This window comes from Amblyomma maculatum, chromosome 7 (genome assembly GCF_055883805.1).
Source record: "Amblyomma maculatum isolate TAMU_Amacu chromosome 7, ASM5588380v1, whole genome shotgun sequence".
NCBI classification, from domain to species: Eukaryota; Metazoa; Arthropoda; class Arachnida; order Ixodida; family Ixodidae; genus Amblyomma; species Amblyomma maculatum.
In genome coordinates this window covers 7,803,766-7,819,706 of record NC_139350.1, presented here as the reverse complement: position 1 = coordinate 7,819,706, position 15,941 = coordinate 7,803,766, and the positions used below count along the sequence as shown (strand labels likewise).

At 47.2% G+C, this 15,941-nt stretch overlaps 1 protein-coding gene across 1 annotated transcript in view; it reads right to left on the bottom strand.

Moving 5' to 3' along the window:
- Window positions 1-714: 714 nt before the first annotated feature.
- LOC146182677 (uncharacterized) overlaps window positions 715-15,941 on the bottom strand; it is a 148,629-nt gene continuing 133,402 nt past the window's right edge. The window contains exons 7-8 of the mRNA XM_084608252.1: window positions 14,734-14,814; window positions 715-825 (exon numbers count right to left, since the gene is read on the bottom strand). Of these exons, the coding sequence (XP_084464378.1) occupies window positions 809-825; window positions 14,734-14,814 (98 nt within the window). The 3' untranslated portion in view covers window positions 715-808. The remainder of the gene's footprint in view (window positions 826-14,733; window positions 14,815-15,941) is intronic.

Sequence of the window (15,941 nt, the reverse complement as noted above, 5' to 3'; positions counted from 1 at the left end):
TTGCTTGCGTTTTAGACGCCGGGCAACTGTGGTGATTGGGAGAATGCGGCTTGGCTGATCTCGTCACGTGATCCGCAACAGCGATCAACTGCGCTATGCCGACCGCGGGACGCTCGAAGATAGCATACTTTCGGTCATTTAACCGCCACAGTGTGCTCTTTAAACATAATTTCAGCCCATTTCCTGTTTAAACTCAGCTTTGATTTTTATTTTCATGAAAGTAGAAATACTAAACTTGACAAAACAAGTAAACAAAAAATCAGTCATTTTCGAAAAAACACGCGTTTTTCGACCTGCATCTCCCCTTAACGAAATTTTTGGCTGCAAGTAGGACTTCGAGGTTCGACTATCTAAAAAACCAAGACTTCTTTCATGCTCACTGACAGTGTGTGTCCTCACAACAATACTGCCAGCTACTGTGCAACCTTGGCATCCATACAGCAAATCCACACTCTAGAAGTGAAGTACCCTTCTTCCATCCCCTCTCTGTGCCAATGCTTCTGTCCTAGTTTTTCACTCAGATCACTTAGTGTTCGCCCCCTGAAAAAGTTTTTTTTTTTTTCATCACTTTGCGTCATTACCGCTGTAAGGCACTTTGGTTTTGAGCACCAAATGGACGACGTGTGTGTCAGGAGTGTGGGCCTACATTCCTGGACACTGAAGTCGACCATGTAGCCATGTGTACTATGAAGGCAGAGTAGGGCCATTGACTCACTGGGCGTCGGTGGCTCGAGTGAGCGCCTGCAGGCAGGAGACGTCCATCTTGCACTCGTTGCCACACATGCTCAACTAGGCCCGGAGGAGGCACTCAGGCTGAAGAACAGGCTGCAAGGGCAAGGAGCAGACAGAGTAGAGCAGGGCACAGAATGAGCACGTTTAACAAAACATCACACGGAAACAAGCAGCTACAATACCTTTGTGAAATCAACAAAGAATTGGGGCTGCACCTAAGCGGGTAATATATTTCAGGGGGTGATAATGCGTGAAACATAGGTCGGCGGACTCCCTCATGAGGCAACTCACTCGGGCTCACACTCATGATCTGAGTCGTGAGTGAGTTCGGACTCACATTCAGATCATGATCTGAGCCGTGATTGAGTCCGGACTCATATTCAGATCATGATCCGAGTCATGAGTGAGTCCGGACTCACACTCAGATTATGATCTGAGCCGTGAGTGAGTCCGGACTCACGCTCGGATCGTGATCTGAGCTGCGAGTTCGGACTCCCACTCAGATCATGATCTGAGTAGTGAGTCCGGACTCACATTTAGATCATGATCTGAGTCGTGAGTCCGGACTCTCATTCAGATTATGATCTGAGCCTTGCAGAGTCCGAACTAGAAAGTTCCTATGAAATAAATGAATTCTTGCTCAAAGGTTGAAGAATCATGATCTGAAGCGATTGAGTGAGTAATGGGCACAAGTCACTAATTAGATCCTAGCGGACTCGAATTGCTTGTGTAATTCTGATAATGAATAAGCTTCTTGGTGAGCTGATGATGTAGAGCAATTTCGTTGTTTTCTGTTAAGCAATTATTTTGACTATGGCGATAATTGCAGGTTAATCGAACATTTGTTCTCGTTGGCGCGTTGTATTGCGATGACAATATAGTTCTTCCTTTGCGGTTTGCTTACTTCGAAATATCTCGCAAATGATTTCACGAGTTAGCTGCTCATTGGTGCACAGCGATGAGAACGAGCCAGACTAGCCGTGCATAGCTAATAATATCGGGCTAAGTTCAAAGAGACCATTGTGTAATCACATTTTTAATGTTCTTTCTTATTGCGAAAGAAGTCACAGGCTCACCACCACAGACCAAGAATCTTGTCTGATATTTCTTTTGGTGTGCCCTTACTCTAATTGGGTAGGCTGTTTGAGGAGGTCACAACTATCTATGTGGGTAATTTAAACGCATTCCGGTACAGCTGAAATCTTACTTCGGTCGATGTGGTCTAAAACCTGTCCAAAATAATTTACCTACGGCGACCACGATGGTGACCTCCAGGGCCGCTTTATATTTTGCCCACCCATCACCGAAATTTGACCTCGACTGATTTGGGCAAATATCTGTCCAATTTAATATGACTATGGCGAACAAGATGGTGGCCTCCAAATTTGACCGGGCCCACCCTCAAATTTGGTCCCCTCACCCTAGGAGATTGACCTGAGCCGATTTCGGACCAAAATGAGCGGACAACATAATTTGATCACGGCGAACACGATGGTGACCTCCAAATTTTGGTTTAGGTCACACTGTTTACCAACCCTCGAAATCTCGAAATTTGATTTTGGCCAATTTATATCAAAAGCGATCAGTTCCTAATTGCAATGACCATGCTCGGCACAATAGTTACCTCTAAAGTTAGGCATGACCATTTCTAGAATTTGGCCCACACCGCCTTTGATGTTTCATCTTTATAATCGGTATCCAACCATTATTGACTGTGCCCGACAAGACGGCAGCCACCAAATCGGCCATAGCCATATCAAAAATTTGGCCCGTGCTATAGCTAAAAGACCAGGTTTTCGTACAATAATCAGCTTAAGAGATAATCCCTACCATATTTTTTCCTTTTCCTGTAACCTTTGACCTCATTCATTGCTGAAGAAAACGGTCTAATCTTGTAATATTACACATTTTTTTCCATTTATTCCCACGTGTTTCTCTGTACTGTCTTCCGTCTACCTATACAAGCTTTAGGACCGTCACTCGTTACTTGTCGAGTGTGGAAATGAGTGAGTCTATGATGAGTGAACCCAATGAGTCAAAACGAGTGAGCTCAAATGGGTCGTGAGTTGAAATGAGCGAGTCCAGATGAATCTGAGTTCGAGTCGTGTCTGAGTCAGCGCAGATGAGTTGTGAGTCAAAAATGAGTCGTGAGTTGAAATGAGTGAGTCCATGATGATTGTGAGTTCAGATGAGTGGTGAGTCTAAATGAGTGAGTCCTGATAAGTTGCGCGTCAAACATGAGTGAGTTGAGATGAGTGAGTGAGCCCGAGTGAATCGTCACCATGCCGGTTTGAGTTCATGAGTCTGAGTGAGCCTGAATGAGTACATGTGATTTTGCTGACCTATGGCGTGAAAGGAATAATAATGTCACATGGGTTGCAACATGATTTGTGCAGGCTTCTGGACATACTGTTAAACCCAGTGTGCAAACCGAGAGCGCTGGTGACTTGTATACTTGGTTTAACATAATGCGATAACACTGTGCCATATAAAGCACAGCAGTCACGTGGTGGCAGCAATTAATGCGAAAGCGCTAAAACCCCATTCTCCACAAAATCTAGCATCAACGTTATGAGGACAAATCCCAGGCATGGCTCTGACAGGTGGTAGATGGCAGCTGACGTGGCCGGGCACCGACTGGAGAAAGGGTGGTGCGATATTATGCAACCACACAAAATGGCCAAACTGGAAGGAGCTGCCAACACAGGCTTCCCAATTCAGATGGGACGCTGAGAGAAATTCAGCACTCCAGATACTTTGCATTCCACGCCAGACATGCACTACCCCTAGGCCAAGCAGGCACGCTTGTACGGCATGGTTACAGTGGGACTTTATATCTATGCAGGCTGATTGTTCACATAACAAACTAAGGTGTGTCTGTGAGATAATAATAGATGCAAAAATTAAGAAATTACTGATTAGGCAAATCGCAACGTGCATGCACGCGAATGAGAATCAAAAAGGCAGCTGCAAATGGGAGCCGGTAACACTGTCACACCGTACCCTCAAAGGCAAGCTTATGCGTAACTACAACTCTTTTCACCAGCAGATGCAATTTCTGTGCAACTGCATTATTTGCTCAAAGCCTCCTTCAGCTTACTACACTGTGCCAGACAACACAGTTCCTGCTGCAGTTTCATTCTCATTTTAAAGTTCAAATACAGTCGCAGACCGATTTTTCGGACACTCAAGCCGAGATAGCGTCCGGAAAGCCAGGCAGTCTGAAAAAACAAATTCATGCGAAAAAAAGTCACTTTATTTAGTGAGTGGCTTGAAAAAGTGGTCAATATGCCTCTGCGGGGCGCTATGTTGCCCCGCAGATTTTCTGATGATATGGAAAGCCTCAGCCAGCTCTCTTGTGCGCCGGTCATTATGCGCAAACAACGCTTCTGTATCTACAAAAAATGGAACACATTTACATGAAAAGCAATGTTTGGCTAGGTTTGTGGCTTGTTTGTCTAATGCATTACAATGCTCCATGAGCCTAACGTTGATACATCTGCCAGTTTGGCCGATGTACGTTCGGCCACATGAGAGCGGTATTTGGTACACAACACCCTTTTGACACGGAACGTACCTACTCAAATGATTAATATTACACTTATGTTCTTTGCGTCCTTCACTCTTCCTTTGAACGGCAGCCCCCAATTTTTCTAGTTTGTTAGGGGCTGAGAATAACACATCCACTCCGTGCTTAGCTCCCACTTTCTTTAACCTGTGTGATAAGGCATGCACATATGGCATAACCGCCACCGCAGAACCGCATTCTGAATACAGTCAAGCCCGCTTATAACGAACCTGAGCGTCACGCGGCGTCCGTTCGTTATATCCCGAAGTTCGTAGTAACTGGACCACAAACTAAAAAAGAGAAAAAAAAAAAAAGTTGGCGGTCAAAACACGAAATTTATTAGCAAAAAAGTCTGTGATGCTCGTCTGTTTCTGCAGTGCAGATGCGATGAGGGCGGTCTCCAGCTTATTTAAAACACTTGCGTGCTCTTCGCCGAGTCCCTTGGCATAGAAAAGTTGTCTGAGGCCCTCTATATAGCCCATTGCTACAGATGTGCTTACGGGTGCTGGCTCAGACGTTTCATCTTCATCTGATTCTTCCGCGTCACTCTCGGCCCGCACTTCAGAAATGATGCCTTCGTCCGTGCACGGTTCCACAATATTCACGTCTTCATCCGCAGAAATAAAATCCTGCCAACCAATGCCAGGGCCTCCCATGTCGGAGTCGACGACGCGCTGCCACAAATCGCTGCCGAAATCATCATCATCGGAGGCATCAGGCCCGACGTCTGGTACTGCGTCGACGAAGCCGGCCTTGCGGAAACAGTTTCGCACGCAAGCGGTCGTCACCTCCGCCCAGGCCGCCTTCACCATCTCAAGGGCTGAATGCAATGAAATTAGTGCACAGAAGAACTGAAACGCGCACTTTACTGTGTTTACCGCCAGCGCATGACTCCCCTTTCATGGAGTGCGTCTTGTCTGGAAGCATCTGATAAAATAATGCAGTTTCATCTGCGTTATACACATCCTGCTCCGCGTAGCTTGCAATAATGGCTCGGTTTGTTGCAAGCCAATTGGCAACGTCCTGGTCACTTACCGAACGCGCCTCACCGACAATCGATTTAAAAACAATCCCATGCCGCACTTTGAACCGATGTAGCCAGCCATTGCCTGGGCAGAAGTCGGGAAAATCTAGTAGGAATGCGAAGTCTTTGGCTTCGCCCAGCATCATTGGTCCACTTATCGGAATGTTGCAAGCCCGTGCGTCGACGAACCACTTCAGCAGCGCATCCTCTACGTCCGCATAGGTGGCCTTCCGCAGGCGCTTTCTGTCCGCTGTGTTGGCGTCGGAGCTGGCGATCTTTTCCTTATTCTTTAGAACTGTCGAGATGGTTCATTTCGACACGTACTTCTTCACCAGCTCGCAATTTTTAGCACCTTGAGACAGTTCAGTCACAATTGCTCACTTCGTTGCCATGTCCAGCGCTTTTCGTTTCGTGACCGCTGGAGGCAGGCAATTCCCGTCCGCCATCCCGAATTACACGACTCAGGCCCGACAGACGAAGCGCTCACACCACACACACGAAAATGACAACAAAGCGCCGCAACTGACGGAGCATGTGCGCACGTGCGACAATCACGCGAGGCAAGCGAGGAAGTGCCTAAGGAATGGAACGAAACGGACACACAGCGGGGCACGGTATGCAGCGGGGAGACCAATGAGAGGCATCCCTGAGCGTCAGTGCTGCCACCTGTTGGCTCCTACCGTAGTTGCTTTCAACCGCCCATGGCCTCCGAAATTACCTCCGCAAATCTCGGAGGCCACGAACCGTCACCGCGATACTGAATGCAGCGGCGCGCGCGCGCCGCTGCGCATTCAGTTTGCCCGTGCAAACAGTACAACCGCTAGCGTATGGAGAGGCCTGCCTCCTGGTGCCCCGCGCCCCTGGCACGGCCGCTCAATGGAACAGCCAGGAAACGAGGAAACTTCGAAGACTATGCCGGCGGCCGGCGCCGTGGAGACAGGCGAAGACGAGGGAATGGCGAGAGGAGAGGGGAGCGGAGTTGCGAGGAGGGGCGGCAGCGTGGCCTTGGAGGCCACACCACGCGCCGACACTCGTAGGCAGCGCGCGTCGGCGAGCAAAGGGTAGCTCGCTTGCGAGGAGGATTGCGAAAACAGACCAAAAGGGATGGGAGCCCATCGTTATCTCGTATCGGGGCGCCGGGTTTACGCCGTCCGTTCGCTGTAACCGATCGGCAGCGCTCATAGACGTTCGTTATACGTGCAATCTTGTGCCATTGAAGTAATGTATATTTTAGCGGTCGCTCCGGTCTCGTTCGTTATAAGCGAAAGTTCCTCTTAAGTGGGGCCGTTATAAGTGGGCTCGACTGTATTTTAACATTCGGATAACTTTGTCTGCACAAGATACTAGAACGGCGTCAGGGTATCCCGCATCCTTACATCTCTTAATCTGAGTGGCGACACTAGTGCTCATTTGATGAGGGCAAGACTTTTGAACTGCCATCCTTAAACAACTATTAACTATAGCGGTTTTCACAAGCTTAGAGTGAAAGGATTTATAATTCAGCAAGGGCTTGTCACTTCTGGGAGAATACTGCCAACAGATATGGTCCGGCTGAAACGTCAATTTTAAATCAAGAAACTGAAGAACACCTCCCTGAGGAATTTCGTGCGTGAATTTCGGTCCCGACCCATTTCTTGCGAACTCTTCAAGAACTCGTGTCACATCCTCAGGTTCCAGGGACCCTCCAACCACAAGGAAATCGTCCACATAGCGGAAAATGCGGGATACAGTTCCATCCAGATCAATCTCTATTTTCTTGTCAACCTGGCTTAGGAAAATGTTGCTTAGGATAGGGGCTACTTTAGCGCCTATGCACCCCCTCGATTTCTGCATAAAAATCTTACCATCCCACATAACATAGGTATTATCGAGATAAAAAGACAGCAATTCCAAGAATGATTGCGTTAAAATTCCACAGTTATTCTGAAACAAGCATTCGTCACTGTGTTCCGTAATACATTGTCGCACATACCGCATCAGTTGGCTATGTGGAAGCGAATAATACAAATCAACTACGTCCACACTAAACCCGGTGTGAGGAACAAATTTGTTGTCCATTAGAAATCTTGTCACTGCTTCCGAATTAGGTACCTGGAAGGGGTCGGCTACTTGTAATGACGACAAATGTTTTGAAAGGTATGAAGACACAACGAACTGCCAAGTGTAGTGCTCCGAAACAATAGCTCTGAACGGAATATTGGGCTTATGTGTTTTAGCTGAAAAGAAAATTTCCAGAACAGAGGCCTCAGCATCTTTAACTTTCTTAGCCAGTCCTTCGAGGTTTAGCTTTTGCCGTTCTAGTATCTTGTGCAGACAAAGTTATCCGAATGTTAAAATATTCAGAACGCGGTTCTGAGCTGCAAAAGGTTCCTAGAGAACGCAAGAAGGTGGCGGTTATGCCATATGTGCATGCCTTATCAGACAGGTTAAAGAAAGTGGGAGCTAAGCACGAAGTGGATGTGTTATTCTCAGCCCCTAACAAACTAGAAAAATTGGGGGCTGCCGTTCAAAGGAAGAGTGAAGGACGCAAAGGACATAAGTGTAATAATTATCATTTGAGTAGGTACGTTCCGTGTCAAAAGGGTGTTGTGTACCAAATACCGCTCTCATGTGGCCGAACGTACATCGGCCAAACTGGCAGATGTATCAATGTTAGGCTCATGGAGCATTGTAATGCATTAGACAAACAAGCCACAAACCTAGCCAAACATTGCTTTTCATGTAAATGTGTTCCATTTTTTGTAGATACAGAAGCGTTGTTTGCGCATAATGACCGGCACACAAAAGAGCTGGCTGAGGCTTTCCATATCATCAGAAAAACAGACGGGTGTGTCAGCACACCATCCGTGTCTTTATCAGCCAGAGAAATGAGCCTACTTCACAAAGGTTAAAAGCTCATTGCACACGCATGTCGATTTGAAATTGATTTTGTCCTGATAAGTACGTCTGGGTTTGACGCATGTTTTTTGACATTGTGCATGGGCGCTGATTGAGTAGAGTATATACCATATACATGCGTGTAATGGCCGCACTTTTTTTTCTGAGATTGGGGTGAAAATCAGGGGGTGCGGCGATTACGTGAGAAAAAAGTCAGCGAAAAAAATTATTTGCGGTGGTACCTGCCTTTATTATTGTCAAAAAACTCCTCGTCCTCCTCCGCTAAACTCGTCGGGATTTCAGGCTCGTCCCGTGTCCAAAACATCATTCCTCGTTGTCGTCCTCCTCCTCCTCCGAACTCATCGGGACTTGTTTTCCTGAGGGCATCTTCTTGGGAGCACCATCGCCATACACATTTTTCGTCAACGCCGAACTTTCGTCCAGCCTCTCTTTTTCCTTCTTTCGCGTAGTGAATCACTTTCAGCTGAAAGTGAGCGGTATAACTAACATATTTTCCCATCGAGGAAAAAGAAAACCTTCAGCTCACGAGCGCAGAACAAATCAGGGCAGCGATGCGTTCCTATTGCGAGATCGCACGTGATATGCTTCGGGCGATCGAGGAAATGGCTGTAAAACGGAGGAGCGAACAGACTTGGATTGGATTGGATTTGCTGGCCTCACCCTTTGTAAAGGGCGGGCATCGCTGCGGCTAGGAGCGCCCCCTTTGTAACGGAGGTGCTGGCCGCTGCCCTCATGCCCGACTTTTTTTTTCCTCAAATATTTTGTTCTTAAATCTTATTGGCAATTCTACTTCTAACCTTACGCTTCATTTTGGCTTTCACTTGATTTTTGGGCCCCACCTGGCGGCAGTAACCACAAAACGTTCCGTATTTCTTGCACTGCACAGTAGACGGCACTGCCCAACTTCCTGAAACTCATGGTGCGGCTTTTACTCGGGAAATTTTTTAAAAGATTTTTTTTCCCAATTTGCTTTCTAAAGTTCGGGGTGCGGCCATTACATGCGTGCGGCCATTACACGCGTGTATACGGTATTGATCTGTGTTTTTCCTAATAAAGACAGTTGTAAGTTCAGCGCCGTCGTTGTGTACCTCCTTCCACTTGTCTCTGTTCCTTTTGCACTGCTGCTAAAGCATGAATACAAAAGGGCAGCGCCCATAGCTCTATGCCGTGCCACCCTCCGAAACATGCATGAACTTCGCCAACGCGCGACAGCGCTGATCGGCTCGCTCGCCTCTCATTCTGCACAGTTCTGCCAACCGATTTGGTTGATTGTGCAAGTTGACTGCGTCCTAAGGCGTTCCTGGCCACGTGGTTTCTCCGTCTCATTTGAATCGCCACTGAAATGGAAGATGGCTGATCTGCCCGCTGATTATCGGATGACGCTGCCGGTGAAAAGAAAGCGCACGACTATCGATTTGAAGACAAAGTGCCATATTGTGAAGGACTACAAAGAAGGAAAGAAAGCATCTGACTTGGTAAGGAGGTACGCACTATCGCAACCGACGGTCATCCGCTCCGCTGAGAAGTTCAACAAAGAAAAGTCCTGACTTTACAGTGGACACAAACGCGTTCAACAAGGTACCTATAAGGAGGTGGAGGAAGCCCTCTACGATTTCTTGGCACCTGTGCCCAAAACTTGCCTATCACGCGGCCAATTCTGGCCACAAAGGTGAAGCAATTTGCCCTGCTCATTAACAATGTGGACTTCCAGCCAGGTGGCATCTTTTAAAAAAATTTTTGTCTCTCTCTTCACTCAAGCGTTACTTCGTGATTTCTCGAGCTGAGAGGTGGCCGTGGCAACATTCTCATATTTTTTTAAAAAGCCCCTTTCGTGGCCATCAAAACGATGCCTTGGCAGAGCTTCCAAGTCGCTTGCCGTCCGTGACCCCTCTTTGCGTTATGCTTTTTTCGTACAAACCGTTTATAACAATAATCAATTATAACAATAGAATTTTCGTGGCACTTGAATGTTGTTATAAGTGGACTCGACAGTATGTGGAAGTTACCAAAAAAACAAAATCACAAAAATATAAGAACTTCATATTCATAGCCATTACCATATAGCTAAAAAGGACGAGTAACATCTAAAGACAAGTTGCTCCACTCAGGATTTAAACCACTTTTTTTTTCAAAAACAAATGATGCTTCAAATCCGCCATGCTGAAATGCAGGCCTCCTCTAAAGGGCCTGTCACACTAGCACGACACGACGCCAATTCGGTCTGCCAAGACCAATGATTTCCAGATGTCTGCATCTATGTCGCATTGTGCCAACAGAAACAGTCGGCTGATCGTCGGTGTCAGCATCGCATCGCTAGCAAGACGACCATCGGCCGACGGTCGCCCAACTGCTATGTCACACTAGCGATACAGTGTATGAGACGTCCCACCAACTCTGCTCTCTTGTTCCCACTCTATTCTTGTGCCACTATACTGTTCTTTTTCTCCCTATTTTTTTTTTACTTGCTTTAATCTCATAATTTCATAGTAGCATAGGAAGGGACACTTTATTTTCAATTCTGTTTCGTAACAAAACAAGCAACTCGCCATTCGTGATTATGGGCCGAGACTGAATACTGCCCAGTATATCCCGGCAGTGGTTGCTGGTTCAGATAAGCTGTGTTCGAAAAATAAAAGCAAATCGCGGGCAAATATGAGCTCGTATATAAAAAAAAAAAAAAGATAAAGCGTTTTACGGGGGACTGAACTTGCAACCGCCTGCTTTGTAGCAATCTGTGGTAACCACTGCGTGACGAAAGCTAAGCCTAAACTTGTGCCCGAGGCGTCGACTTACAGTTTCACCTGATATGTTGTCTTTTTTTTTTTGGTGTGAAAATCTCGCAGGCAGTAGAGAATATGGGAGTTTACCGCTTAGCTGTAGAATGCCCAGCTTGCAGAGAGTGAAGTGCCGATATTTTTAAATCATGCCGCGCAGTGCAGTAGCTGGTGAAACCTTCGGCGGTTTGCAAAGTCCCGACGGTAGGACCGAACGGCAGTTGTTCGTTCTGCAAGTCCTCCTTTCTTCGCACAGTCACGTCATTAGCACCGAACTAGTTCATTTTGCACTTTTCTGTGCACTTTGGAAATGCGGAATGGCAGCTCGCGTTGGTTGCGACTTGGACGTGCAATGCAAATCTACAGTTTACTCGGCACAACTGGAAAATGCTGCCGTTCGACATATCCCGCACGTATTTGGCGGTCCTAGTATTTTGGCTGCTCGCGCTCACACATAAGTCAGAAATGTAGGTCAGGATCTCTGATTTCGGTCGTGTTGATTGTTGTCGACCTAGTATGAAAGCTTGGTCTGCCACAGACACGGTCTGCCAACGAATTGGCCAACCATCGGTGTCGTCATGTCTGCTTCAACGGCATGACGTGGTAGTGTGACAGGCCTTTCAGAGAACCATAACAAGACAGTTACTACTCAAACCTCAATATAACGAACTCGTATATAACAAACTATTGAATATATCGAACTCTTCCGAAATATTTTTATCAAACACATGTATTTTTAACTTCTCACAGTGAACGAGGTTCGGCATAAAACAGATATTATGAACTTCGCGACACCAAGCACTACCTCACTTTAATAGCAGGAGGCAGGCTTCGTTGCACTACATCTGCGTTGTGCGGCGCAGCAAACGTTCAGGACTACCTCGCAGGCGCTGACAGCGCCACAGACGCCACGACGGCACTGGGAGTTGACTGCCAAAGAAATCAAAGGTCTCCGAAATCCCAACCACATGCCTGTTTGTGCGAGCAGAGGTGATCTCGGAAGCCATGAGAAATCGTTCACATCTCACAATCGCTGACAGCGCCGCTTCAGCAGCGGCTGCAGTGACGCGATCGAATGTTGCTTTTGCCTTTTTGGTTTCTGAGTCGTTCGCGTTTTTAGGTTTTAGTGTTGGCAGCGGCGTGGCCGTCGTAGCGTTCGGCGGAAGCTGCGTCGGTTGTCGTGTCGAGTGTGGTGCGTGGGTGTGCGTAGTGCTGTGATGGCGGTGACTGTGAAAAAAAGAGCAGCACTGACGTTAAAGACCAAGCTCAAGGTAAAATCAGGGCCTTCATGGCAGTTTACAAGAGGAGACTGATTGACACTTCTCGTGAAGCTTCTTATGGAGCAGGACTTGAAGATCGACTTGTTGGGAGCATTACAGTCGAACCCAGATATATCGAACTCGAAGGGGATCGCGAAAAAGTTCGATATATTGATAATTCGATATACAGAAATTGGCTTGTGAGGGCACTTACGATGCGAAAAAAACGATACCGTATTTCCCGCATAATCAACCCACTCGCATAATGAACCTACTCTCCACTTTTGCACCCGAGAATTTGAAAAAAAAAAAAAAAACATGCGTAAAAGCCAGCTCGATTACATGCAAGCGATTGAGCGATCTCAGCGACGAGCGGCAGCGACAGAGCGCAAAATTTCCAACTTGTTGGAACTGCGTCCCGCTGGCCGCTCGAGCAACCGCGGCAGCTCAAAACAAGGTTTCTGTGTCGCTGCGGCAGAAAATCGCGAGCGTTTTCGCTTGCATGTCGATGGCGCGCGTCACTCCGTTTCGGTCGTCGCATCCACGGCTCATTTCTTGGCAGCGTGGCAAGATGTTGCGCAGCGATAACGTCGGGGCGCGTTTATCTTTTTGTAGCTCCTTCGGTGGCGGGGAGCGAACTTGGCAAAGTGCCCGTGATGGCTTGATTGCACAAGCCTGGTTCGATTTATCACGCCGCGCTTGGGGCGGGCGTCATGATCGCAGCAGCTGACGGCGTGCTTCCGTTGATTCATACATGCAAAGATAAACGGCTCCCGCCAAAAAAAAAAAAAAAGCCTGCCGCTTCTTAAGGTCCGCAGCCGCCATATCTTACGCTACGTCGCGCGTACAGCACAACGATAAGAAAGATTGACTCTCGCAAAAAAAAAAAAAAAGAAAAAAAGAACAGAGAGAGCTGCCACTTCTTAACGTCCGCAGGTGCCATAGCCACGTCAGCCGCCGCGCGCAGAGGGTTCGCAACACACGCTGGAGAAAGCGTTCCACGTCTGTCTGAAAACGGGCTGAGCTGGCTTGGCGCATGCGTAGCGCGTGCTGAAGGAGAGAGCTCGGCAAAAGAATGGGCACACCCACGCACATGGCTTGCAAACGTCATGTGTTGGCGCGCGGGAAACGATAACTGCAGATGCGCGCGCCTTTGGGGAATGGGCGCGGCGCTGTCCAGAACTGTCCCCTCTCATTCCTTCTGCGCGTGGCTTGAAAACGTCACGCGGCAAACGGCCAAGGGTGATGCGATCGTCTTTGGGGAAGGCACACTTTCCAGTGCGTGGTGCGGAGTTCGATATATCGAACGATCGGCGAAATTGAGTTCGATATATGACGCGGCTTCCCTATACTTTTACATGGGATTTTCAAGGGGATATTCCGTGAGTTCAATATAACCAAAAATTCGATATATCCAGGTTCGATATAACCGGGTTCGACTGTAAAGCGGCATGGGACAGCGTGAAAGGTGAAACGATTGCCAACTGCTTTCGGCACGCAGGTTTTGTTCCAGCAGAGGCCCGTGCATCAAGTGATGATGGGGACGATCCCGACGAAGCAGAAGCAGAGCAACGCGAGCTCGATGAGCCTGGAACGATTTTTCGCGTTTTGTTGGTGACATGCCCGCAACAATGACTGTAGAGGACTTTGTAGGTGGCGAAGATGTCGCGGCGACCACGGCTGTACTGACGGACGCCGAAATCGCAGTGGAAGTTTGACGAAGCTCAGGCTGACCGTGAGGACGATGAGAACATTCAGACTTCACAAGAGGCGCTTGCTGCATTGGATTTACTGCGCCGCCACTGCAGTGCTATCGAGAGCAGTGGGTTTTCCCTTTTTGAGTGTTTGAATATTGGTGGAACAGGGCGTGATATGGAATGCGATCAATACAAAAAAGCAGGCCCAATAACACAGTTCTTTGCGTGTAAATAAATAGACGTGACCCAAGTAGGCACCCTCCGAGTTGCTGTGTCTTTTCCGATTGAATTTTGATGCTCTTGCAAGTATTTTGTACGAAATTTTATATTACGAATTATTGATAGAGCGAACTATTTTCCGATTTTTTTACTGTTCATTATAACGAGGTTTCACTGAAAAACTAGTAAATATGCACGAACAGTTACCATTCCATCAATCGTCTTCAGAATGAAAAACATTCTAATCTATCGTCACTAACTTAGAGGATGTGAGCAATCAAAAATGATGCTCCTTCTCTCCCCCCATCAACTGCACAAGAAAAGTAGAAAAAACAGGTCGCAGCATATGCACCCCTAACTGCAAATGTCACTTGAGGACTCCCAATGATGGTACACAAGCAGGTGGCCCACCTAAGGTAGAGGCAGCTAGGAGGAACACGCAGTAATGTGCCAACCATTCAGTTAAGTGCAGCTGCAAGGGCAAGCTACCAAAAATTATTTCTAAATGATAGAGTGACTGCAAAGCTCGAAAGAAGAGACCAAAGGGTATTCACAGCCTCACCTGGGATGTGACACTTTCCAACCAGATCCCAGGCCATGGCTTTAACCAGTCTGGAGTAGTCTTTCTGGACTGCCATGATTGCTGCAAATGTCCACAGTGAAGAAGAAAATGTGAAATTATTGCCTGCTGTTAGAAAAACCAAAACCTGGAAAACCTCCTGTCCCCCAAAATAGTGTCCAAAATTAATTCTTTATGTCCATTTGCCTCCTGATGTAAATTAGCCCCGATGAATAAGCACACTGGGTGGAAACATCAGTTAACATGATAAAATATTTCAGTGTTCGCTGAAGATGTTTGCAGCTGAAGGAATAACTTTTGTAGCCTCACAAGTAAAGCCACGGAGGAAGAAATATGAGAAATGACTATAGGTACTACACAACGGCACTCACAGAGGCATCCACAGGCACTGTCAAGGAAAAGAATATGCAACATGTTTATGCGTATAAAAGAACACCCTCGAAAGAAGACTTGTAGGCATTATTGTGGAGCACTGCGGGAAAGCTGTTTAGTGGAAAAGCTTTGCGAAGCTCCCTTGCCGGTATGGAAGAGGCAGGGTTCCATCGCACCCCTGTGCTTGTGGAGGCCTCACATGGTCACACATCAGCACTGCGTGTGCAACACATGCCTCACACTGCCTTCCATAGACAAAACAACAAATACATTAAGAGAGCGCACACTCCTTGGATGGTGTTCAAAAAATCCAGTGCAGCATTAAAATTCCACTGACACAACGCCGCACCCTGCATTATTGCAGCACAAGGATGGGCACATACTGGCGTAATGTCGCCCTTGTCGAAAAGAAACCCTGTTCATGGAGTGGTTCATATGGCTGTGCTGCAGATGAAGTGAGATGAGAGAGACAAAGACGGCTGCCCTGCTCGACACCTTCGAGGCACTCAAGAGCAGGATGGAAACCAAAAAAAAAAAAAAGTAGAAATGCCTGCCCCAAGAAAAATAGCTACCGAGAGGGAAAGAAGAGAAAGTAGGAAAAAAAATCTAGAATGTTCCCATTTCCAAGTAGGATAATGTGAGAAAGGTTCATGTTCCCAGTTTTCCGCACACATCACACATCGTGCAATATGAGCTTTATCTGCAATAGATCCATTTCTGGTGCTTTAATGTTATGTAAGAACCCCGGTGTAAGAGTATTTAGACGGGCAAGTCCGCTGTAGAAGTAGGCGGTAGGATAGAGAGGATACCGGTAAGCT